The 24916-nt window shown below is 41.6% G+C and overlaps 1 protein-coding gene across 7 annotated transcripts in view; it reads left to right on the plus strand.

Annotated features, from left to right (window-relative positions):
• Positions 1-24916, plus strand: part of SHB (SH2 domain containing adaptor protein B) — a 98524-nt gene that overhangs the window by 12172 nt on the left and 61436 nt on the right. For all 7 annotated transcript variants that reach the window (XR_012832924.1, XR_012832925.1, XM_075739294.1 and 4 more), the window contains exon 2: positions 8348-8465. Coding sequence is in view for 5 of the 7 variants with exons in the window: in XM_075739294.1 (XP_075595409.1) it covers positions 8348-8465 (118 nt within the window). In the remaining 2 variants the exon portion in view is untranslated. The remainder of the gene's footprint in view (positions 1-8347; positions 8466-24916) is intronic.

A 24916-nucleotide genomic window follows, 5' to 3' on the forward strand; every position in this document is an offset into this window, starting at 1 on the left:
TATGATTTAAAGGGCATTTTAACTCTAAATGAGAAATCAGGCAGTAAGAACATGTATTGGAACTTATGCAAATGAATTTTAGCCTGATTAATGAGGAGAAAGGATCTAGAAAGGAAAAAGGTGAATCTGTGTTTCTCTTTTTAACCATCAAGTTTGCTAGTAAACATCTGGTTTGCAGTCTGATCTTATGGTGGCCAGTTTGCCAACATATTTGCTTGGATCACTGAAGAAATGCGTATTTTTTATATATATATATTTTTTTTTACAAGCTCCTTTGCTCCCTAAGCTCACTGACACTGTTTGGTATAGGAGAGATATTTGTGTCTCTAAATATCTTTGTACGTGTCCTTGCCTACCAGCAGTTGGTTATGGTGTCTGATTCTCAGACATTCATGCAGAGCACTGCCCCATGGCAAAGAATATAGCTTGACTTCTCGTTCCTTTGCTGCTCTGTGTCAGCATGATTGTGTTTTGACTAACAGTATGCTGGGCCCTGTGTTGAAGTGGAGGAAGTAGTATGAACCTTGACAGCTGAAACAGCATATGGTGGATTCTGATGATAAGTAGAAAAGTAACATTGGTACAGATCTCCCTGGATATGTCATTGTTGCTGTAAATGTTGCTGTAAAACAGTCTCCATTGACAAGGAAACAGACATAAGGTGTGGTTTTGGACTAGTTGTGCATTGTGCATGAAGTGTACAAAACTTATTCTGCTAATGGCAGTGCATGGGATACAATTTTTTTTTGTTGTTGAACTTTTTTTAACCTGATTTTCTGAAGGGAACAATGCGTATTAACTGCTCTGTCTGTCTGTCCTTCCATAACTCATGGATATATTGGCAGATGCTGGAAGGTGTATTTTCAAATTTAAAATTGTTGAGTGGATGGGCCAAGGAAGGGCCAAGTTTTCCTTACTGAGGGGAAAGCAGGTAGAACTGTTTTTTAAACTTCCAGTAGCAGCATCTGTGTGGCCTACATTGCCCTCTGTGAAGCAGGAACACATGGGATAGTGGGGAACTGCAATTACTGCCTGGGGAATCAAGGGTATAGAGGAGAGAAATGGGGAGGCAAGAAGGCAAGAACTGTTGTTTACATGTCAGTTTGTTAGCAAATGGGTCCTGTCACTGTGAATGTATGGACTTTTAGAAACTGCGAAGAGCAATTCATTTTCTCTGAATACTAAGCCTTGTGTATGGGGGAGTAGCTCTTCAAACCTTGTTATTAAATATTAGCTTTTTTTTTTTTCCCAACACCTCACTACCAGTCCACATCTGTAGCAGCAATTAAGGAGCCCAATTTGTGCTTGGGCTCAGTTACATTTTAGACAAGGAATGTGTCCCTCTCCAGAAATCAAAGCTATGAATGAGGCCTGTGATTTCTTTCATGGACAGAGCTGATGCAGGTCTTTTCAACACTCAAATTTAGGAGTAGAAGGAAAGGCTCTATACACAGGTTCATCTACAGCGTAGTCCTCTAGAATCATGACCTAAATTTCTGACTCATTAGCAAGATATTAAAAATCATTCTTTTACTCTTCCTGATCCTTGTGCTGACCATTTTGGGAATTCAACTGTGTACAGATCACTGTATTTGCAGGTTTTCTAAGGCTGTGAACTTTATTTTGAAAAAAAGACAATACTGAGGCTGTGGGGAGAATTACTGAACACGCTCTTGAATAGAGTGCTTCATGGAAGACAACATGAGTGCAAGTCTTTATTAATTTGGAAACAAAATCCAGACCAAACTTCATAGTCCTCCTGTATGCAGGCTGAGTTCTGTCCAGGCTTCATCATCAGATACCTCTCTGATGTGTAGTGGTCTGAGCATTAAATGAAAATACTATATTCAAGGAAACATCTGCCTAGGCCATGTTTAGGATGTGAGACCTGGAGATCGCTTGGGGACAAGGAGAGATATTTGGTATTTGTCAAAACTTTCACATGGTTGTTGTAAAAAAATGAAAACAAAACAAAAACCCACTTAATGTAGAGTGAATTCTACTGTAGCTAGTGACTGGCCTTTTGTGACTATAAATTCTCAGAGAGGATGAGGAATTTTCATTACATTGTGTTAAATATGTTTTCTTAACATAAACTTACAGTTTCCAAGTGCTCTTGTCTTCTGTATCTCTGCTGACAGTCACATGTTTTTTGTCTGTAATACTGGTGGACTTGCCAGTCACAAAAGCCAAGAGAAGACTACGTGGTCTGCCTTTTTTAAATTTAAGTACCTATTAATAATATAATATTTAATAATAAATCTCCCTCCCAAAAAAAGTCTCCTGTATTAAGTCTTCTAACGGTATGACTGGCAGGAGATGTCTTTTATTTTTTTGCTTCATGTCATTTACCATAATTCATCTTGGATTTTTCCAGAACTGTGTGTCGTTAATCACGACAGCCACTAAATCAGTCAAACAACAAACAGTTCCGTGCTGAAGGTGCTGTTTCAAGGATAGATGTTTTGTATTTTCTTTCAGTTCAAAGAGAGGTTATCCATCTCATTGGTTTCTTTTTCGTTTGTTCCCTTTAAAACATGTTTTTTAGTCAGAAAGAGATATCTGCAAAATTATGCAATTAGGTATGTTCTTCGTTTTCTTCCTGTGGCTACATATGCAAATCATACTTTTGCATATGCAAATACTCATTTAAACTTGTATTTAGTATAATAATATATGTAGGTATTAAATGGTATTTCTTAAGACTGTGGAAGAACAAAGACAACATCAACAGTGAACCTTGCACCTTAGTTGATATATATTGGATAGTTAATATGTATTAAAGGGGTAAACCAGAATCTCAGCTTGTATTTAATTTGGGAGGGGGTGGGGGGGTTGTTGTTGTTGGGGTTTTTTGATCTTGTATCTGATAACTGACTTTTTAGCTACAGGTGTGGTTTTGAATTTGTCAATTTGTCTGGTAACTGAGCCATACTCCTTTTCTTTTGCCTTTGAGTTTTAACAGACATCCTGCTAGGGAGAACTCCTGTGAGTGTTCCCTAAATCCTTGTTCTCTCTGATCGCAGAAACTCAAATACAAGTTTCCTTTACTTTTGATCAATGTGCTTTATGTTTTGGAGTTTCTTTTGCAAGTTACTCATGCCTCAAGTTACTATTACTAGATGTACATGATAAAAAATAATGTCATATGTGTATGGGGTGCCATAGGATGGCATAGGATGTATAGAACAGGAATCAGTGGTTGTAGGAGCTCACAGTCTACTCTGATAATCTTACATTCTGTTAAGAGATAAGCCACAAGTTTTTAATAGCCCTGACAAATACAGCAAATTGAGAAATGAATTTGGAATCTGAATGGTTGCCTGAGGCCTTCTGGAGGTTCCCTGGTAGCTGTGATTGATTAATTTTGACAGGTAGGACCACATGAAAGGTGGCTGGATTTGGCAAAGAGGAGAGGCAAGTTAACTGTGTCCAACTTCAAAGTGTTCCCTGTGTGTGAATGCCCTCTCTAGCCTGCAGTTACAAAACCTCAGCATGTTGCCACTCCTCTGATTGTGTCTAAGGCAGATGTGGCAGGTACAGCATCAGATCCTGGGTAGCCTGAGTAGTTGGGACTTCTGGGAGGGGTATGTTAGTAAATGATGGATGGCATCCATTCTCTTCTTCTTTCTGCCCTGTGTTTGTCATTCACTAATATGAAACATAAATTTGGAGGTCAGTTGAACAAATTTAGCCATTTCCCTTGGAAGTACACTTAAGATGTGGGAAGGGTGCTGCATGTAGGCCATAATCTGGGCTCTTCTGTGCTGGCCTTGGCTTTTGGACTACAGAAAAACAAATGACTGAAACCAGTTAGCTGGGCAGTGGCTGAAAGGTTGTTGGGATAAATATCCCTGTCTGGAACACTGATGAGCCCTGGTGAACATAGAGGCACTTTGATTATCACATAGAAAGGCCTGTTCCTACATGCCCGTGGGGGAGAGGTGACAGCATGGTGCTTTCACATTGGATCTTTTCCACATGGCATGGAGATGATTAAGATCATGATCTGCAGGTGATAGATCTGCTATGCCACTCTCCATCATCTTTGAAAGATCATGGGGAACAGGAGAGATATGTGAGGACTGGAGGAAAGCCAATGTCACTCTGGCCTTCAAAAAGGGCAGGAAGGAGGACCCAGGAAACTACAGGCAAGTCAGCCTCATCCGCCATCCCTGGAAAGGTGATGGAACAGCTCATTCTGGGGGTCATGAGTAAGCATGTGGAGGAAAAGGTGGTTATCGGAGGCAGTCAGCATGGATTCACTGGGGGAGGTCATGCCTGATCAATCTGATAGCCTTCTATGATGGCATGACTGGCTGAGTGGATGAGGGGAGAGCAACAGATGTTTTCCGGAGATTGCCTTGACTTCAGTAAGGCTTTTGACACCATCTCTCATAACATCCACATAGGCAAGCTTAGGAATTGCAGGTTAGATGAGAGGACAGTGAGGTGGGTTGAGAACTGGCTGAATGGCAGAGCTTGAAGGGTTGTGACAAGTGGCACAGTCTAGCTGGAGCTAGTGGTGTGCCCCCAGGAGTCAGTATTGGGTCCAGTCTTATTCAATCTATTTGTCAGTGACCTGGATGACGGGACAGTGTGCCTTCAGCAAGTTTGCTGGCAATACAAAACTGGGAGGAGTGGCAGATACACCAGAAGGCTGCAGCAACTGCTACATCTAGGCTGAGAGTTAGTAAATTTTAATATATATGGAGACAAGTAACAGTCACCTGGCTAGCCCTCTGACGGCTCAGAGCTGTAAAGCTACTTTTAGTAAGGAAATGCAGATATACAGCTCCAGGAAGGTGAAGCAGACTGCTCTTCTGCCTACCTGAGTGCTGGAAAATGGATTTGGGATTTGTCTCAGGGTGTGGGGGGGAAGGATTGTTTGGGTTTTAGGTTTGGTGGGGAGTTTTCGGGAGGATGATCATTTGGGGGAGCCATTTTGCCCAATCTGACAAATTTGATAGGTGACCTGATTGAAAACATAGTTATGGTGAGCTGTATAGAATCTCACAGTGCTTGTGACACTATTATTCATCTGAAGGGGAGGAGTTTACACCCAGTGTCCAAGCTAGGGGAAGTTTTCAATCCAGGGATTACTGTAGTGGATATATTTCCAGCTTCAATCTGATCTGGTACAGATTTACAGATGATAAAATATAATAACAGTAATAAATACAATAATGAAATACTGTGAATTTGGGCCTCCTTACTTTTTTTTTTTTAATTTCCTTGTTAGAAAGCAGCTTTTGCTTTGTTAGACCTCTTCTGAAAAGCAAGTTAGTTGCTTTAGTCCTTGTGTTCATGTTTGGTACAGTAAGATATGTTACCATTGTGCTTAAAGCAAATCAGTCTTGATTTTTATCTTGACAGTATTGTATATGTATAACTTTCTTCCTGATATGTTTTTGGCAAATGGAGAAGGATAAATATCAAATAACTGTGTTAGACTGCTTTCTGTTTCATGTTTTAGTACAGTTGTGCTAAGGATTGGCAAGTGTTACTTATCTACATTTGTAATAGGAGAGCAGTGCAGAGCCCATGCTACCATCCAGCAGCTCTTCACAGAATTGCATCAGAAGGTTAAATGGATGGCATTTCAACTGCAGCACTTTTTGGAGATAAGCTTGTCCTTGTGACTAGGAGAAATTACTGCTGCATGATACACATTGTAGTCTTTGCCTTAAGTGTGTGCAGCTGCTGTCACTTGATTTTCTGCTTGGGCATATGTTGCCAGACATGGGGGAGGGGACTTTTTTTTCCTTTCGATTAACTGTTTTTTGCAATAATGAGGCAGTAATTTTGGACACTGAGAGAAAGAATTATTTTTTCCTCCCTCTATTTTCCATGTCAGTCTGGTGGTTTCTGGTCAAATAGAAACTTGCAATCACTTCAAAATTTGAATGGAGGAAAACACAATTAATTTATAATTAAAACATCAGTCCCAGATACTTTGGTATCCCAGCTGATAACCTGTGACTATAGCTAAGTCTTGCTCTGATGCTCACATCTGTGTGTTCAGTGATGACAAATACATCTTCTAAAATGCCCCTTATTTGGAATGTGCTTGCAAGTGATCTGTAGTCCAGGGTTGGGACCTTACACTGCGGAATGTGGTGGGGATTTTTTTGATTGGCTGGTTTTTGTTTTGTCTGGGGGTTTGGGGTTTCTTGGGAAGCAAAATAAGTATAAAATTGCAGTGTGTCAGTGTTGTAGGGCCTCAGTAGAGACTCTGAAGTGTGTTAGATGTTTTCCTCCCTAATCTTGAGAGATCTCTGCCTTTTGTAATACAGTGTTCATTTACTTTATGGCATTTGTGCAGGTGTTTGATCTGGAAATGCTTTGGTCTCCTGTGTTTTGCTTTGTCTGGTGGGGTATGCTGGCAGCAGAAGACAGAAGTAGATATAACTTCAGTCTCATAGTTGGCAAAGTATTCCTGGTTCTTTGTCGAATAGACTGAAGCCATTGGAATAGCAGTCTGCTGTCAGTCTTACTGGTTCTGGTCTTAAAGATGTAAAGTAACTAGTGAAAGAGTCTTGGTTAAAAAAATCCCTCTTAAAGAGAGTAGGCCTTCAGGGAAGAAACTCTTTAGGCTTGCCCACCTTTGAGTGAGGGGATGGTCAGGGTGATCTCCAGGGGCAGTTGCTCACCTGAATTATTTTATGATTCTATGAGGAGTCTGATGGTGATACCTGTCTCTGCTTTCTCTGCTTCAGGCTCTCTTGCCTGTCCTATATTACATCTGTAGTAATTGTATGAGGATTTTTTTTCTTTGCCCTGGTCCCCTTGTCAGCTTCTAGAAACCAAGATTAACTCTACCCCTTCAGTAACACGGAGAAATGATTCCTTGTACTTTAATCAGCTGAATAAAAAGCCTATATAACCAACGGGACTTACACAGCATACAATGATTTTGCAGGGGTCAGGGGAGCGTGGTAATGTCACCGAAATTCGGGAATGAAAGAAAACTCCTTAACACCAATTTAGCATTAAGAAGCAGGCATTTACTTTTATTGCAGCGCTGGGTGTCAGGATGATAGTTCCTCTAATCAGGCACACCTAATGCTGGTTCTCTTGTCATATTTGTACACAAATGTTACAAAGATTACAAAGTGGTACACTCCCCGTTACAATAATTGGTTCATATTTCTTCGCCTAGTATGCAAACTAGAACACATGCTCAGTTCCTTTCTCCGCCTCTATCTTTTGAGTAGGTGGTATAATTTGGGTAGGGGGCTTATGGGTCGGTGGTCGTGGGGACCCTGGCCCAAATTACCTTTCCCCTAGTTTCTCAGTATTTCGGTGTTGGTAATTGTTTGCTATACATCTCAGAAAGATAAGGATGTTGCTGGAGGCAATTAATGTCCTCCCTTTCTGCAAAGTATGTACATAAGGACCTTGAAGTGTCTTGTAGCTCCTCCTTTTTCTCATGATGTATAGCAGGTGCTCGTTCTAAGAATCGTTAGCCTTCTACCTAAAGTAATAATGAATAGTTTCTTATTACATATAATACAAGTAGGCCTTCATTACAGGCCTTTCTTCTTGTCTACATTTTCTTATTATGTATAATATAAGCAGGCCTTCGTTACAGGCCTTTCTTTTTGGCTACAGTAATGTAGGGTAAAGGGTGAGATTTTCTAACCTTCAAGTTTTTCTGGTCTCCTAACCGAGGAAGAAACCTTGTTCTTTTGATAATTTCTTTTTGCTGCCTTTTGTCCTAGTTCACAAAATGCAGGTAAGTATAATGTTCCTTTGAGAAACAGATCGGCACAGATGGGTTCAAGAAACTAAGTTTAAAGCAGCAGCTTGTTTTGTGTCTTGTTCCTTTTCAATGGAGAACTAAATTTACAAAGCTTCTTATTAATATAGTGAAAAGAATAGCCTTTGAGTCTGTATTTGAAACTTTTTTAGCAATATTTTCAGTTTTAGCTGATAAACCTAAAAAGCAGAGGGGGTCAAGTAAGTGCAAGTGAAAGTGTACATTTTTTGCTTAATAATAGCAAACTTGTCTGATAAGAATTGCACTGAATGAATGTGCTGACTGATTGGTTCTTTCTAATTTGTCTATTCCAATCATTCCATATCTTGTGCTAGTTGGAAATCTGTTGACATAGAGACTGCCTTTATGAGGTTTCTGGAGCACACTCCTATTTCAGCACTATATAGTAGCTGATTTGTGGCAATTGTGTATTTGTCCTCTGACCTCAGACTGTACTTTGAAGATGGCATAGGATGCAGCTGTATGAAACTCCGTTGGTGGTTGTTTTGCTGGTAAGGTGTTACTGCCTTCTAATTTGCACATCTGACTGGAGATTCCAGTAAGAGTTACTTTCCTGTCTTTCAGGTATTGATAGCTGATGACTACTCAGATCCATTTGATGCCAAAAGTGAGTTGAACAGAACGGGAAAAGGGGACAACACTGGCTATATGGAACCATATGAAGCCCAGAGAATAATGACTGGTAAGAAAAGACAATTGCACATGTGAGCTTTAAGTGCATGGCAGTTACATGGATATTACAGCTGCTAGGAAGAACAAATGTCCTTTGGCATACAAAACCATGTTTCTGAAGATGCTTAGGTAGTCAACGATAAATGCCATGGAGGGTTTTAATATGCCTGCACATGCCTTGATATCTAAAAATACTGCTCTCGGCCTTACTATTGAATATAGATGGTTTGTACTGTCATGTGGGAGGACGAAAATGTGAGTTGGAGTGTGTAGTTGTTCAGCTTGGCAGTGTCAAGGCTGTCATCTGTGTACATAGTCGGGATGGCTAAAACATGACATTGTGTTAGTTCACTTAAAAGCAGTTGATGAATTTGCTTTTGGCCTTTTTTCCTCAATCAGATTCAGACTTCTCAGTCTTCCCTCTGTTGGAGGAGGGCTGCAGCTACATGTGTAGCTTGCTTCCTTCCTTCCTCGCTTCCCTGATGGTTTTTTTTGTACCAGTGGTCAAAATGAGACACTTTAGGATGCCTGTGAGCCTTTAACTGCTCTTCTTGGTAGTGTCCTTCCTTTTTGGTCATATAGAGAGGTAATGGTAGTGTTGTTGTAGGAGTTTGGACTGTTTGAACCCATTGTCCTGGCATTATGTGACTGTATTGTCCATGTATTTTCCTTGCATTATCTGCATCCATTTCCTTCTTGTTGCTGTGCAGTCCATAAACTTTTATGGGACATGGGGCCATATGTTTTTAATTTATGATGATTTGACTCAGTCAACACACATCTTTGTGTAGATAAGTTGTGCATCTCTTGGATTTGTACAGCAGGTCCTCTTTTTCTCATTATGAGATGAAAGTCATTCTTGTGCTTAGTTAAGTTGATTGTATGCTTTCCTTTTCTATTGGCAGCTCCTGTTTTGAGCCCTCAGGAAAGATTAATCAGTGGGGGAAGATGAGACTGTTGGATGCAAAGATCCTTTTTTCATGCAAGTGTTCCTATTTTTCTTTTCTTAAATAGCATCTCTGAAGAGAGACACAGGAAATGACAAGGTAGAATATATTGCTTCGAAGTTTTCAGTATCTTATAGAGGGGCTGGGAGCTTTTATTTCTCATTGGTGTAAATATATTCATTCCGGTTGAGTAATTTCTCAGAAAAACATATTAGTCCCAATAAGTTCTTGTTCTTTATACAGCAGTGATGGGCATTTGTAACTTTAACTATGAAGTTTACAGTGCCTTGATTCCTTTCTTCCTATGTTTAGGACAGGAGCTTATTCTATCTCCTTTTCCAAATTAGCCATAGTGAATGGGATGGTTTAGTGGACAGTATTGGATGGTTTAGCTAAAGGAAGGGACAGGAAATTTGCATACCTTTGCAATTGCAAACACCCTTTTGCCAAATTGGTGTTTGGTGCAGCTGATAAGCTGTTATATCTGCTCCATATGTTATTATAAAGCAAACATGAGGAGCTCTCAAATATGCTAAGAGACTTTGGAAACTAGGGTTTAATTGGGTATAATGATATAGCCAGTGTTCTGAATATGCATTTGATTGACTCAGTAGAGGATGCTTGATATCTTCCTCAGGATGTTCAGTGTTTTGAGATTTGGGTATTTGGTTCCCAGTCTTCTTGTCCTAATGCTGGTAGAAAAAGAGAAAGTCTTCCCATAAAACTCGATGAGCTCGGGTTATATTCAACTATATTCAAGCATGTGGTTTTATGTTTGTTTATTTTATCACAGATGTGTTTTGCTTGACAAATGAAAATCCAAAGCCATTGTCGTGATATAACCCCAGCTAATAATTGAGTACCATGCAGCTACTTGCTCACTCCTTCCCCTACAAGGGGATTGGGAGGATAGTGGCAAAAAAATAGATTGAGATAAAAACAACTTAATAGGATAACAAAGAGAATAATAATAATAAAAAAATAATAATAGCAATAATACAAGTGATGCACAAATGCAATTGCTCACTGCATGTGAAAGGAAAATAATCTGATGTCCAGTCTGTTTCCGAGCAGCAAATCTGTCTCCTGGCTAGCTTCCCCGGTTATATACTGAGAAGAGCTTGATGTTATATGTTAGGGACTATCCCTTTGGCCAGTCTGGGTCAGCTGTCCTGGCTGTGCTCTCCCAGTTTCCTGTGCACCCGGCAAGGCATGGGAAGCTGAAAAGTCCTTGACTTAGTGTAGACACAACAACTACTTAGCAACAACTAAAACCATCAGTGTGTTATCAACATTATTCCCATAATAAATCAAAACTGCAGCACTATACTGGCTACTAGAAAGAAAAATTAAGTCTATCTCAGCTGAAACCAGGACAGGCATCTTCTTGGAGCATTTTTAAAGATTCAGTTTATATTTCCCGGGTGAGTTCTATTATATATCTACTACTTCTAAAGAAGACTCTTGGACTGCAGTTTGATTGGCCTCAAAATGTTTACTACTTTGTTATGTTTGTTTATTAGCTGTGCTGTCTGATGACCAAAAGGAAGTTATGTGGCTATCCATTTAGCTTAACTAACCTAGTGAAGTCTTTCTGACAGTGTTTAACATGGGTTAATCCCAGAGAGGGGCAATCTGCATACCCTACCAGAATGCACTTTAGGATGCACAGAAAACAAAACAGCTTTTTGTCAGTTATTCCTTGTTTACAGGTGTACCCTAACTCTTAATCAACTCTGGACACCAGGTGTAAGTGCTAGTTTGAAATAGAAGCCTAAAGTTTTTGTGTGCGCTGCATGCTCCTTGAATTAGCAGAAGATTAGGCAAAAGCAAATGTCCATAGGAAATAAGACCCTATTGTTTCAATTTGAGAAGCTAGCTTACACCTGAATACAAATGCCCGAAATAATTAATATGTTCATTCAAAACTTATTCTTTCTCCCTGAAAGCTCTGTGGACTCACAATTGTGATGCTGTTGGTTCTCAGCTGTTTAATGTAAAAAAAATGTTTAATTTAAAAAAAAAAAAGCCTTGATGTTGATGGCCTCCAACTATTGAATGGTCTATCTGATTCCATGCTGTCTGTGGCTAGAATTTGGTTTAATCAGGCTTGACTTTTTTTTTGTGCTGATAGTGTCTCCAAAAAATGTTGTCTTCCCAGATTTGTGATTAAGCTAATTGAAAGAAAGCAACCTTTATGCCAAGGTTTGGAAAAAGGCTTTTCAAGGAAAGCCTTGACCTGAGACTAAGGCAAAATGTGCTGAGAACAAATGCATGTTTATGAGAAGCTGTCATCTCCTGACAGCCAAACTTTATCTGCTGGCCTGTGCTGATATTCATAAGTGTCTGTCCTGTCTTCAGGAAGTCCATGCCAGAGGTTCAGAGAAAATCCCGGGAATCTAGTTCCTGGTATGCTGTGCGGTGTGAGTCAGCTTGGGTAGATGTGCACCCAAAGCCACACGAACAGCATTGCATCTTTGCCTTATCTTGTTTGGGGGTTGGATGTCCCAGAGTAAATTCAGATGTATGAAGAAAGTTCTCTGTGATCTTAATATCTGACATACTGTCATATACATCCTGGACTATGCATGGAGTGAGATCCTGGCCTGGCTGCTCTCGTGCATGCATGCCTTCATGAAAACAAGTAGAGATAGCTAAGAACATGCTGATTTCTAAGGATCTTGAGAAGTAGGTGGACCAGAGAGAGAAAAAGGAACCTGCCAAGAAGGTACTGGCATTGCCTATACTGCCTGGATAACCACATTCCAGCAAGAAATGGATGAGGAAGGATTGGAGGCAAAGAGAAAAGAAAAAACAATGCAAGATAAAATTACTGTGATTGGGGTTCCTCATAAAGCTGCAACCCCATGTGCTCATTTACATCTGACTGTCTAACAGCTGAAAGGACTCTGTTCTCTTTTGGAACAGCGGTATAAATCCCCATTGTTCCTTTGCAAGGGCTAGACTGTCCAAGTGTGTTTTAAGTATGGTGTTTTCCGCTGCTTTGAGTTCTTAATTTTCCCCTAGTGTCAGTCTGTAGCTGCTGCAATAACATGTGGCCTGTCACAGAAGCAGGCCTGTGCTGCCTTACCAAGCCTGTAACCAAGTGTTGTTGCTTGGATCAGGTGTAGGAGGTACTTTATGCTTGACAGAGTGTTCCCCAGAGGAGCAGTGGCTGGAGATGCTGCATTTGAACAGAAGTGAATGGCTGAGACACTGGCAGGCCAGAGTGGTGTTGCCTGTAACATCCAGGCTGTTTCATCATCTGTTTTTCTCAGGGAATGCTAGGGGAAAAGAAGTTAGACTCCACTTGAGTGGAGCTCCCATCAACCTGCACTGGATGCCCTATACTGGAGAGGGGTCTGTTTGTTGTCTGTGCTAATCCCTTACCTGAGAGGAGGAAAGGTGCCATCAGTCATGGATATGGCTATGCTGGGGAACAATGTGGGTACCTTTTTTCCCTTTAAAATCTCCTTAAAGTCATAAGCCCTATCCCAGCCACACCCTGTGAACCAGAAGGGATAGTGCCTTTCCACTTTCTCCTGACAACTGCATATGTTGGTACAGCTCTTCGAGATACCTCTGCCTCTCAGAAGGAATTAAGTCAAGTCCTTAGACTGCATGAAACATTTGCAAACAAATGCCAAATCAAGGCAGTCTGTACCACAGCCATCTGTGTGCTGGATCACAGAGTGCATCCTTTTGAGGAGGATCCAATTTTGGATCATCACTCAGAGACACTCTGTCAGCCAAGTTATTGCACAAAGATCTGTATCCTTTTAAGGTATGATAAAGTACTGGCTACAAGAATGAGATAATAGACTGCATCTGTTGCCCTTCTTAACTTGCTGCTTGGCTTTGAAGGGAGCCCCTTACCTCCAACTAACAATTTTTTGAGCACAAGGTGCCTAGCATGGTAAGTGTTATAATATAAAAATCAGTTTACTTGAACAATAGTAAAATTAAGGTCAATTCAAGTCTCAAACTAATTTGGAACCACTTTATCAAATATGTGAGGAGGAGTTCTGTGAGAGGGGAAATAAAAGGGAAAACATGGTTCACATTCTGAGCATTATCTAAGGGGCATGCCTACCTTGAAAGATGAGTGTTGGCAAAAACACTGTTGTCTTTTCCAAATCAGGAGCTGTGTTTTCTGTGCCGTAGCATGGGTAATCATAGAATCGTAGAATATCCTGAGCTGGAAGGGACTCATAAGGATCATCGAGTCCAGCTCCTGGCTCCACACAGGACCAGCCAAATCAGACCATATGACTGAAAGTGTTATCCAGACACTTCTTGAACTCAGCCAAGCTCGGTGCTGTGACCACTTTCCTGGGGAGCCTGTTCCAGTGCCCAACCACCGTCTCAGTGAAGAACCTTTTCCTGATATCCAAGCTAAACCTCCCCCATCGCAGCTTCATTCTGTTCCCTCGGGTTCTATCGCTGGTCACCAGAGGGAGGAGATCAGCTTCCCCTGTTGTGAGGAAGTTGTAGGCTGCGATGAGGTGTCCCCTCAGTCTCCTATAGGCTGAGCAAATCAAGGGACTTCAGCCTCTCCTCATATGTCTTCCCCTGTAGACCCTTCACCATCTTTGTTGCCCTCCTTTGGACACTGTCCAATAGTTTTATGTCCTTTTTGTGCTGTGGTGCCCAAAACTGCACGCGCTACTCAAGGTGAGGCTGCACCAGCACAGTGTAGAGTGGGACAATCGCTTCCCTAGACCAGCTAGCAATGCCATGCTTGATTCACCCCAGGATATGGTTGGCCTTCCTGGCAGCCTGGGCACACTGTTGACTCATGTTCAACTTGCTGTCAACCAAGACCCCCAAGTCCCTTTCTGCATGGCTGATCTCCAGCATCTCATCGCCCAGTCTGTATGTATAGCCAGGGTTGTCCCTTCCCAGGTGCAGAATACAGCACTTGCCCTTGTTAAACCTCATGTGATTGGTGATTGCCCAGTTCTCCAATCTATCCAGATCTCTCTGCAAGGCCTCTCCACCCTCAATGGAATCAACAGCTCCTCCCAATTTGGTGTCATCTGCAAACTTGCTCACAACACCTTCTAGTCCTACATCCAAGTCATTTATGAAAACATTAAAAAGAACTAGCCCTAAAATGGAGTCCTGGGGAATCCCACTAGTGATTGGCCGCCAGCCATAACTCTTTGGGCCTGACCTGTCAGCCAGTTGCTCACCCATCGCACTGTGTTTTTGTCAAACTGAATACTGGACATTTTGTCCAGAAGGATACTGCAAGAGACAGTATCAAAAGCTTTACTGAAATCTAAAAAAATGACATCAACTGGCTTGCCTTGGTCAACTAGATGGGTGACCGTGTCATAAAAGGAAACTAAGTTTGTTAAACAGGCCCTTCGTCTCACGAACCCTTGTTGGCTGTGACCAATGACTGCATTGTCCTTCAGGTGTTTTTTGATAACTTCCAGCATAATTTTCTTCATAGTTTTACCAGGCACTGAAGTGAGACTGACAGGCCTGTAATTACCAGGGTCTTCTTTCTTGCCCTTCTTGAAGATTGGAACATTTGCCAGCTTCCAGTCAACTGGGACCTTTCCAGATTCCCAAGACCGTTGAAAAATAATTGAGAGAGGTCTCGCAATGACATCAGCCAGCTCTCTGAGCACCCTGGGATGAATCCCATCTGGCCCCATGAACTTGTATGCATCCAGGTGGAGCAGTAAGTCCCACAAAATTTTGGGGTCAGCTGGGAGTTTATCGTTACCGCAGTCACAGTCCTCCAACTTGGGGCAACTGGGGTCCCAGAGCCGTCATCAGTGTTGAAGACATAGGTGAAGAAAGCATTAAACGTCTCTGCTTTGTCTATGTCCCTATTTGTAAGGTCACCATTCTTGTCGAGTAACAAGCCAATATTCTCTCTGGTGAGAATAGCAGAGCTGGGACAAGCTAGGCCCTTGAATTAAGATAATGGTTTGAAAGTTGAGGTAAGCATATGCTACACCACTGCCTTGATTTCTTAGAGTCCTGGAAGTGCCTCAGGTCTGTGCCTTGCCTGGAAGTTTGAATGTGCACCATGTTTTTCCTTTTGCTTTTTAGGCATCACCTAGCACTGTGCCGGGGGCATCAGCCCCTGCATGGGGTTCTGGCCTCTGTGTCATGCATCTGCCTTAGGCCTGTGGTAGACAGGGAGAAACCTCTCTTCTTGTATTTCAGAATTCAATGACTTCAATGGGTAGTATTTCTGAAAATAGTTACTTTCCCTGAGATGTAACAAGCCATGTGGTATTCTTCATGGAGCAAATGCTGTGTTGTGAGCAGACTTTGGAAGGCTGTCATAACACTATTGATAAAATATACACTGTGCTTCTCTTCTGTTTGGGGTAACTTTAGAGTCTGCTCAGGGCATTAAAAAATCTCTTTCTGGACAGTCAAAGGCAGGTGTTTGAGGAAGTGGGAATTTGGTTTTGTTATTGATGCATTTCTCACAAGAGGCTAGTCACACATTTGTTCTGGGCATGTTAGATGTTGTAGGTGGGATATGCTGACCCACGAGATCATGGGACGTGCTCAATGTACCTTGAGTCAGTCCCAAATCACAACAGTAGCATGCTGCCAGTACCCCTTGAAGACTGGAAGATCTAAGTATGGCTTCTGGCCATAAATGGAAAGCTGAATTCAAATTTCCCAGAGGTAGTTAAATCTGAAAAGAACACATCCTTCCCCATACAAGCCTGGTCTGTGTAGGGCAGACTGAACAGATGAGCTCATGTATATGCTTCAGGGGCGGGTGACTGGTACAGAAGAAGGATCTGTGTGCCGGATCTGCAGAGCTGGAAATTATTTCTAGGGATGTTTTAGAGCAGTTGGATCATGGCACAGAGATACCTGTGGTCTTCCCTGTGTTGTTCAATGTGTTCATCAGTCTGGGTGATGGCCATCTGCACTATGAGCAAAGGTGAACACAAACTAAGCAAAGGGCTTGATGAGGAAGGGCAGATCCTACATCCAGAGGAGCCTTAAATAAATGTGAGGATTCTATCAACAGAAGTTTTTTGAGGTTAAACAAGGGGGGGTGTTAGAGAGAATTCCAAAGGAAAATCTACAACTTTCTTCACAGGCTCACAACATTAGCATCCTCCTTCCTTTCTGCTTTCTCTGTGCATTTATCATCCTGTCTCTATATACATCATCCTCACTATGCAGTAGAACAACAGTGAGCAAGTTTAACCAGCTCACACCTAGGGATTTTGTGCTTTGTCTCCCTCCCTGTGGATGCAGAAAGATGAGCCTCCTCTCTAGGTGCAGACAGTGCTAGAAGAGCAAATGCCTTCATATACTTCCCTGCTTCTTTCTAGGGACTGCGGTAAAAGTCTGTGTCTGAATCACAATGGAATCTCCGATGCCTGACAGGCAGCTTAGCAAAAAGCAATGCACCTGCCTTAACTGGGAGCTCCCCATGGACATGCTGGGAGCAGTAGCTCTGTCTTGCTGCAAGGTACACGGAAATGCTGGGAGTATAGGAAAAACAGCATTCCCATGAACCTGCACCTACTTCAAAACGTCTTGGGTTTCAGTTTCCCTTGTAACTGGAGAGGCTGATTTTTTGTTCGGACATGTAACTTCATCTGAATAGTCACTGCAGCCCACTGGTTGTGAGTCAGTTCTTATAAAACCCTTTAGCAGGTGGCCTCTGGCATGTTGCTTGTTGGGGCCGAGTTTACCACTGCAAATAATGTGAAAAAAGCAATGATAATTACTTTGATAAATATTAGGCTGCATAGATTGGCACGTACAACATGGATGTTTGGAAAGAACATTTCTGGCCTATTGAAACTCACTGTGCCTAGCAGGCTAACCTGTGATCTTTAAGCACTGTAGTGGTTCTGTTTAAGATTTGCTATCTGCTTGTATTTGAACATGGCAAACAGCTGTAGCCAACACAGAAGAGGCAGTGTATTTGCTCACTAAGCTCAACAGCTGGCATAGTTTTCAAAAGACTTTAAGCTGCTTCTCTTATTTCTACAGTTGTGTGTTCCAATTCTAGATTCTGTTTGAGAATCTAAGACTAGGCTAGCCATGACTAGATATCAGCCCAAAATGAGACTTTATCCATCATCAGTCCATCTTATGTTGTTGTAGATTCCTCATTAGAAGTCTTATATTCATTGTCCTGTTGCCAGATGGTGTAATGACTACATGCTGGTCATTCTAGCAGAACAAGTTTTAAGATTTTTTTGGTTTTTTTTTAAAAAAGGTGGGGAAAAAATACAAGGTAACTTCATTCTTGAAATTTGATGAGTATGTGCTCTCAACTCATTGTTTGCAATGTGGAGAGCCACTGAGTGAGATTTGAGGTTCAATAGCACACAGAAGTAAGCTGGTGACTAGTAATGAGATGGCTTTATTTACATATTGGGAGTTTTGTAGAGGGCTGCACTGAAAATCTTGGGGAGCTGACAAAGAAGGGGATATTTGATGTGTCCTGAGCATACCCATCATTTGGAGCATAGTGCTAGTGTTACGGTGTGTGTTTATAGAGCTTGGCCCTCATGTGGCTGCTAGCCTGATTGTAGTGCAGAATTCCCTGCAGCCCAGCAGAATTGAGGACATATGTTCTGAATAGCTGTGCTCCTTCTTTAAAATATGCTAGAGGTAATGTTAATTAGAAACTTTCTGGGCTTCAGCACCTATTTCAAGTTGTTTCTTACTTTGTTAGAAATTTGGACAGAGATTTCATTCAGCAATGATTTAAAGGATAAAAGTTGTCTAGGGATAGTTATAGAAAAGGACTTCTTCCTTTGCATTAGGTCTGATTTGCATGAATTGAGGAATGTTTGAAATAATGCTGGATCTGCTTCAACACAAGTTCTTACCTTCTCTCTGAGCAAAGCAATAGATCTCACATGTGCTGTGAAACCATATCACTTTAGATCCATGGCCAGTTGCCATGATGATCAGTACTTCTCTTTGTGTCTTCATAGAGCACTTCATGCCCCATCAGTGAGTGTGAGGAGATAAGGCCAGAATGTATAAAGTCTTATTTCTCATGTTGGGAGAGACTGTGGTGTGTTGTGATTGCTATAACTAGATGTTATAATGTTATAATCTAGTCTGTACAGCTGGGTAACTGTAAAACTGGCCTTTTATAGAATCATAGAATGGCTTTCCTGAAAGAGTAACTGTCGCCTGACCTTGGTCTGGAATAGAAGTTAGAGAGAGACCCTGTGTCTTGCCATTCAGTGCATCAGTTGCATCACAGAATTTTATTGCTTAGTTTCAGTGTACAAATATATTGTCCAGAATGGGTTTAGCCAAGATTTTTTTTTTTCCTGTTTCAGCACTCTCATCTTGCTCTTATGACTTGATGTAGTCTGGAAATGGACTAAATGGTGAAACTTGAATCACAAGCCTGAATGTGAATTGAGGGTTTTCTTCAGTTTCATGCCATTTCTCTTTATGACACAGCTTATGCCAGAAATAATGGGAACAAGACATGCAGAACTTTAGAAAGGTAGGTCAGCATCATAATAGACTTGATGAGAGTGCATGTGGAAGGAACTTAACTTCATTCACGTAATCTACTTGCTCAGTGTCTGATGAATCTGGCCTGTGTTCTTCCACAAAAAGCAAAGTGAAGGAATGGATACTTGGATGGTTGGGAAAGAGAAACCATTGAGCTCAAAATGCTATTAAACCCTTGCCCACGGTTTGGAAGACTCCCCGCATCATGTTGATAAAGCAGTAGTTTCAAGCCACTTTGATCAAGGGGTTATTTAGACAAAACCTATCTGCTTTCCTAATACAAGCAACATCTGTAATGTATGATGGTGCTTATTCCTTGGTGCCTGTATGTGCTTTGAACACAGCCTTTGGCATAGAGGACTATATTTAAGTTTCTTAACAATGCTGCTTTGATTCTGTTTTAGTCTGCCAGTTACCACAGCTCTTCCCTCTCCCTCTACCCCATCCCCCTCACCCCCAGACAAGTTTCAAGTTTTCAGGCTGCTTTTCTTAAGAACAGTGGTCCTTTTAATATTGGATGTCAATTGCCTGTCCCTTCAAAAGAGCAATGCTGCTGACAGGAGTTTGAGGAGCAGTGAGGTCTGTGTCGTCCAAGAGGATCTGTCACATTAGAACTCTAGCAGCTGTCTCTTGAGAAATACAAAAAAGAAAACTGTGATCCTAGAAGTCTAGTGAATCCTAGTGAAGTCTGAATTCCTGGAAATCTTGGAAATATTTTGGCTACAAAGGTAAAAGAGCTCCTTGTTTTCCCGTTTCATATCTTACTGGATTAAACAACTTGCTGCTGCTCTATTCAAAGTCATTTTAGTCTTCCTCCCATCTCACTTCCACACTCCTCCCCTTACCCCTACCCTCTAGTACCAGATATGTTGAATTTGAAGAGGTATAACTGCTCTAGCCATCCAGTGAGATAGAAAAGATGACTGCCAGCTTACTACAAAGGATTCTCTTATGTAGAACATGTCTGTGCATGAGGCAGCTAAGGGAGCTTCTCCGTGTCCTGTAAAGATTCGTGTGAGTTGTATAAAACCTTAAACTGGATCAAGTAAATTAAAAATGAAACTGGTTTGCATTTTTCCTTGAAAGCAGAGTTCTGTGGACTGTGATTCCTTCTGTCAGTGTTCCTTCTGTCCTTTCCATGCTTGAAAAGAGTGAGAGGCAGTGAACATAAACTGAAAAGAGAGATTCCAACTGAATGTAGTGTGTGTGTGTGGGAAATCTCACTATCAGGACAGTGAAATGATGGTTGTGTAGTCTCCATCTTTGGAGTTTTTCCACGACTGGACTGAGGAACCAGAACCTGAGGAATCTGACCTCATAGCTGACCCTGCTTTGAGTAGGACATTGAACGAGATGACTTCCTGAGATTTTCTTTAACCTAATTTATCCTATGATCCTGAGACTAATGTGTAGCTCTTCTGTGAAAGTGAGAAATGGCTGTAAGAATCAGGATATCCCAGGCTAGCTTGTGGGAAGGCATGTTTGTTTGGTCTTAGTCCACTGCCAGCTTTGCCACCATGTCAATATGCTCCCAGTACTGGTCTTAAACTTAATGGCTGGAAAGACCAGACAGGTGCTTGTGAGGCATAAGGAAGCAACCTGCTGAAATATAGCTTGAGTAGGGGCCTCATCCATATGTATCCCAGTTTTCTGGATGGGAGATATGCATGCTGAAAGCATGCTGTTGCAGCAGTGAGTATGATTCCTGACAGCTGTTCAGTATCCCTTCTTGGGATGAAGGAGCAGAGGCTGGACAGATGGGCTTGGAGGCTGGACTGGGCCTGCATATACATGCCTGGACTCTGTTGGCAGGAATTCTGGGTGCTTCCTAACTGGAAGTGTGATGGAAATGTAGGTGACTGATATCACTGTGGTCTGCATAGAAAAGGAAAGGAGTACTGAATCAAAGAAATTCACTCAATAGCCAATGTGACTATTAAGCAGGTATCCTTTATTGCAGCGCTGGGAGTCGCACCGGGATATTTCCACGAACGTGCGTCTCGATGAGAAACAAATTGTTCGTGATTTATATTACAAAAGAGTTTACATATTCATTAGGTTTCTGATACATTTAATACATATTCATTATTATTCCGGGAACTCCTGAATATATGCTAATGTCCTGATACGCCTGCGCAGTTTCTTTCTCAGGTGGTCGTCAGGGGTCGTCCTCCTCAAATCTTCCTCTTTCTCCTCTTCTTCAGTGTACAGAGTTGGGTGACCTCTTCTTCATTATCCCCGTTTTGCAAGCTCAGCAACCTTGTTATCCATCCTGCCCAGATGGTCCCAGGCTTGTTGGCATGTTGGGCCTCCCTTTATCAGGTTGCCTCAAACTTTGTGTCTTTTCTAGTTCATACCCAAGGACTATTCCCTAATTTATGGCTTCTCTTATTCTGCTTCTGCATTCCAACTATTTTATTAATTGTTTTCTTTTGTACTGGAGCATGAGACAGGCGAAGCCTGAGTTTGTGGGGCCTGACTCAAGTATTGCCAAGTTATTTTTTTTTTTTTTAAATTGTTATACGCTAATTAGATTCCCCTATTCAGTACTGTAAACTCTCGCTGTTCTCTCTGACTGGGAGAAGTGTTACTTTTTTGGCTGAGGGACATCAGTGGTACGTCTTGCATACTTATCAGTTCAGCCATCAATCTTCCCAAACTGGTCCCAGTTCTATTGTTCTTTGACAACATTGCTGAAAAGCAGAATGGAGAGAATTTGTTACATGAAGAGCCAGCAGCTTCGGAGGGATGTGGACTGTTGCTGATGAGCTTTATGGGGATTTGGTAATTGGAGCTGGAACAGTGATGCTAAAAGAAAAAGTGAGACTGGCAGCACTTGGGACAAAAAGTGAGGCAAAAGTCCCTTGTTGCACTCGTATACCTCTTCTTCAGAGCTATGCTATGTTTTCCTCTTCTCTTTCCTCATGTTCTTTTGCAAAGAGGCTTTTAATCAAAGCCCATGTGAAAAGGTTTAAGAACAGCATTTTAATAATCAAGCTAGTATCAGGATTACAACCCTGGGAATAAATATTTCCACTCTAACTGGGATTTATTTAAAAAAAAAAAAAAAAAAAAAAAAAAAACAAACGACTGGACATTACATGTACTATGAAGTCAGAAGAAATTTCTGCCCTTTCCACAGTTAGCTGCGCTTAAGTCAAAGGTCCTACTGGGAGTCTTTTTTTTTTTCTTTAACTAGTGAGGATTTTTTTCCTCATAAGCACTTTCTCAACATCAATATTAGATTCTCTCTTACTCCAGTCACTTTGGGTTTTTTTTCTCTATACTGTGTAGAAAAGTTAAGTAGGTTCACCCAAGATGGTACAGGAAGTATTAGTTAAGATTATGATGAAGTAAACATAATACTTCTTGGAAGAAACAAGATACTCTTTCAACTGTGATATTTTGTCATCTTTGTTGTGCTTAGCTTTCTGGTAAATGGATACAATTTTTGCCTGCTGGCTTTGCCTCCAAGCTCTGAAAGTCTTTAGTGGCAAAACATGAGTGAAACCTTAAGTAAATGTAGGCTGTTTGTGACGTCAGCTGTAAAGTGGTAGCTACAGTTTCTCCTGCATCTTTTTTGGTTTTGTAACCCAAACCAGAGGAGATTTTTCTTATCCTTAAAAGTAAATGAAGGTTGAAGATTCAGCCAGTCTTGTGTCTGCTTGCCACAGAGACTGAACATCTTGCCATATCCATTTGCCAACATTTTAATGTGGCTTCACAGCAGTGTTATAAAATGAGCTTAAAACTTCAGTGGGAAGTGATCAGAATCAGGAAGCCACATTAGGAAGCCTGCAGTGTGTTTCTGCTTGCTGCTGGACCATGTTTTGCTACTGTGACTAAAAAGAAGATAGAAATACTTGGTCTTCATCTGAGCTTGTTCTTGATTATGCCTTGTTCAGTTTCATGTGTTGGTGGCTTGGAGTGGGAGAGTTCACATATAGCTTCGTTTTATGAAGCAGGATGTAGGCATGCAAAACTGATGCTGTTGTAGATCAGACTAGCAATTAAGAAAAAAAACCAAGCAAACTGGGGGAAAGTGAGGCTTACCTGGAGGAACTCTGGGCTCACTTTGAGTTCTGCATGCATTTTCTGTGGAGTGGGTAATTTGAAAAAGCTATGTGAAGAAGCAGTGTTTTTTGTGGGTCTTGTGCTGTTGTAGCTTTTGTATGGTCTGTCAAACAATTGCACTTGGCTGGGATGGGCTGCAAGGCAGAAAAGTATAATGGCATAGCTGAGGCCTCTTGAGCTTCTTCTCAGCAAGTCCTGCAGCAGCTGTTACAGCTGTAAAGCAGCCTGAGGTGGGCTAAAAGGTGTCTGTGTTGCTGTCTCAATTGAAATAGAAAGGGAAGAGAGAGACAAAGAAAAAAAATGTGGTGTCTTTCAGATATTCCATTGCTTTTGCATGTTAAGCTGAGTAGCACTTACTATTACCCATTCCTTTGGTTGTGAGATGCACTGCCACTGAGAAAACTTGCTGTCATGATAGAATATAGAGCATATCAACAGGCAGCCCCTCCTAATCACTTTTTTTTTTAAGAACCTATTTGTATATTTTTAAAGACAAAGAACAAAAAATCCAGCTTTTCACTATTGTCTCTTTGGGTATGCTTTTGTGCATTGAAAATGTTTGCATGCACATTGATTAATGGTCCAGGGACACATATTTGAAAATAAGAGTGTGTCAGGGTTTTGCCCCAGCTAGCAGCTGAGCACCACAGAGCCACTCACTCTCCACATAATGGTTACTTGCAAAGACAAACACCATCGTTCTGAATGTCATGTCCCCACCCCTTCTTCTTCCCTCAGCTTTTTATATACTAAGCATGATGTCATATGGTATGGAATATCCCTTTGGTCAGTTGGGGTCAGCTTTCCCAGCTGCGTCCCCTCCAAACCTCCTGTGCACTCCCAGCCTACTTGCTGGCAGGCTGGTGTGAGAAGCCGAAAAGGCCTTGACTCTATGTAAGCACTGCTCAGCAATAATGAAAATATCTCTATATTGTCAACACTATTTTCAGCACTAATCCAAAACGTAGTGTCATACTAGCTACTATTAACTCTATCCCAGCCAAACTCAGCACATTCTTCACCCCTTTATTCCATACCATTTACATCATGTTCAGGTCCCACACTATCCAATACATCCTCATTAACCACCACACCCCTTGCCATCCTTTGATATAATATGCAGATACGGTCCTCAGTCTGTGGACCACCCTTGTAAAATGTCCATAAAATGTCCATTAAGCTCACTTAGCTGATTACTTTGCACTCCATCTTTTATGGTCATCATTCAGGAGACATTGTGTGTTGCACAGAGTTACAAAGCCAGCTCAGATCCACTGCTGCACTTGCACTCCTTCTTGTAAAGTTTGTCCTTTATTGATTCAGGTGGTTCCTGCTATAGTAATTCCTGTAACATGCAACTCAAATCATGGGTTACAATGATTTAAAGGTACTTCCATTACAATCTCCACCCCTGGTCCCTTTGGGCCAGACCATCGGGTTTAACATTGCAATGAACTCCTCCCCTTGTCTCTGCTCTGGCTTGGTCTTATCCACAGTCTGCAGTCCCTTAGGGGTGTACCTGCTCCAAGTGGAGTCTTATCTATGAGCCATGGTCTCTCCAGGGTTATACCTGCTGCGGCATAGGCTTATGCACAGCCACAGTCCTTCGAGGTGCACCTGTTCCAGCATGGCCTTCTCCATGGGCCACAATGCCTTCAGAGATATACATGCTCCAGCATGGCCTTACCCTGAGCCACTGTCACTTCATTCCCTTCAGAAATAAACCTGCCCCTGTTGTGGGCTCATCCATGGCCACACACTTTGAGGTGCTGCAGCATGACTCAATGCACAGCCATTGATGTTTCAAGGTGTACCTGCTGCAGCATGGAATTACCCTTGAGCCACAATCCCTTCACAGGTGTACCTGCTGTAGCACAGACATAACCACGGCCACAGACACTTTGAGATATACCTGCTCTGGTGTGTACTTATTTACAGCTAC

Source organism: Balearica regulorum, chromosome Z (genome assembly GCF_011004875.1).
Source record: "Balearica regulorum gibbericeps isolate bBalReg1 chromosome Z, bBalReg1.pri, whole genome shotgun sequence".
In the NCBI taxonomy this organism is placed as follows: Eukaryota; Metazoa; Chordata; class Aves; order Gruiformes; family Gruidae; genus Balearica; species Balearica regulorum.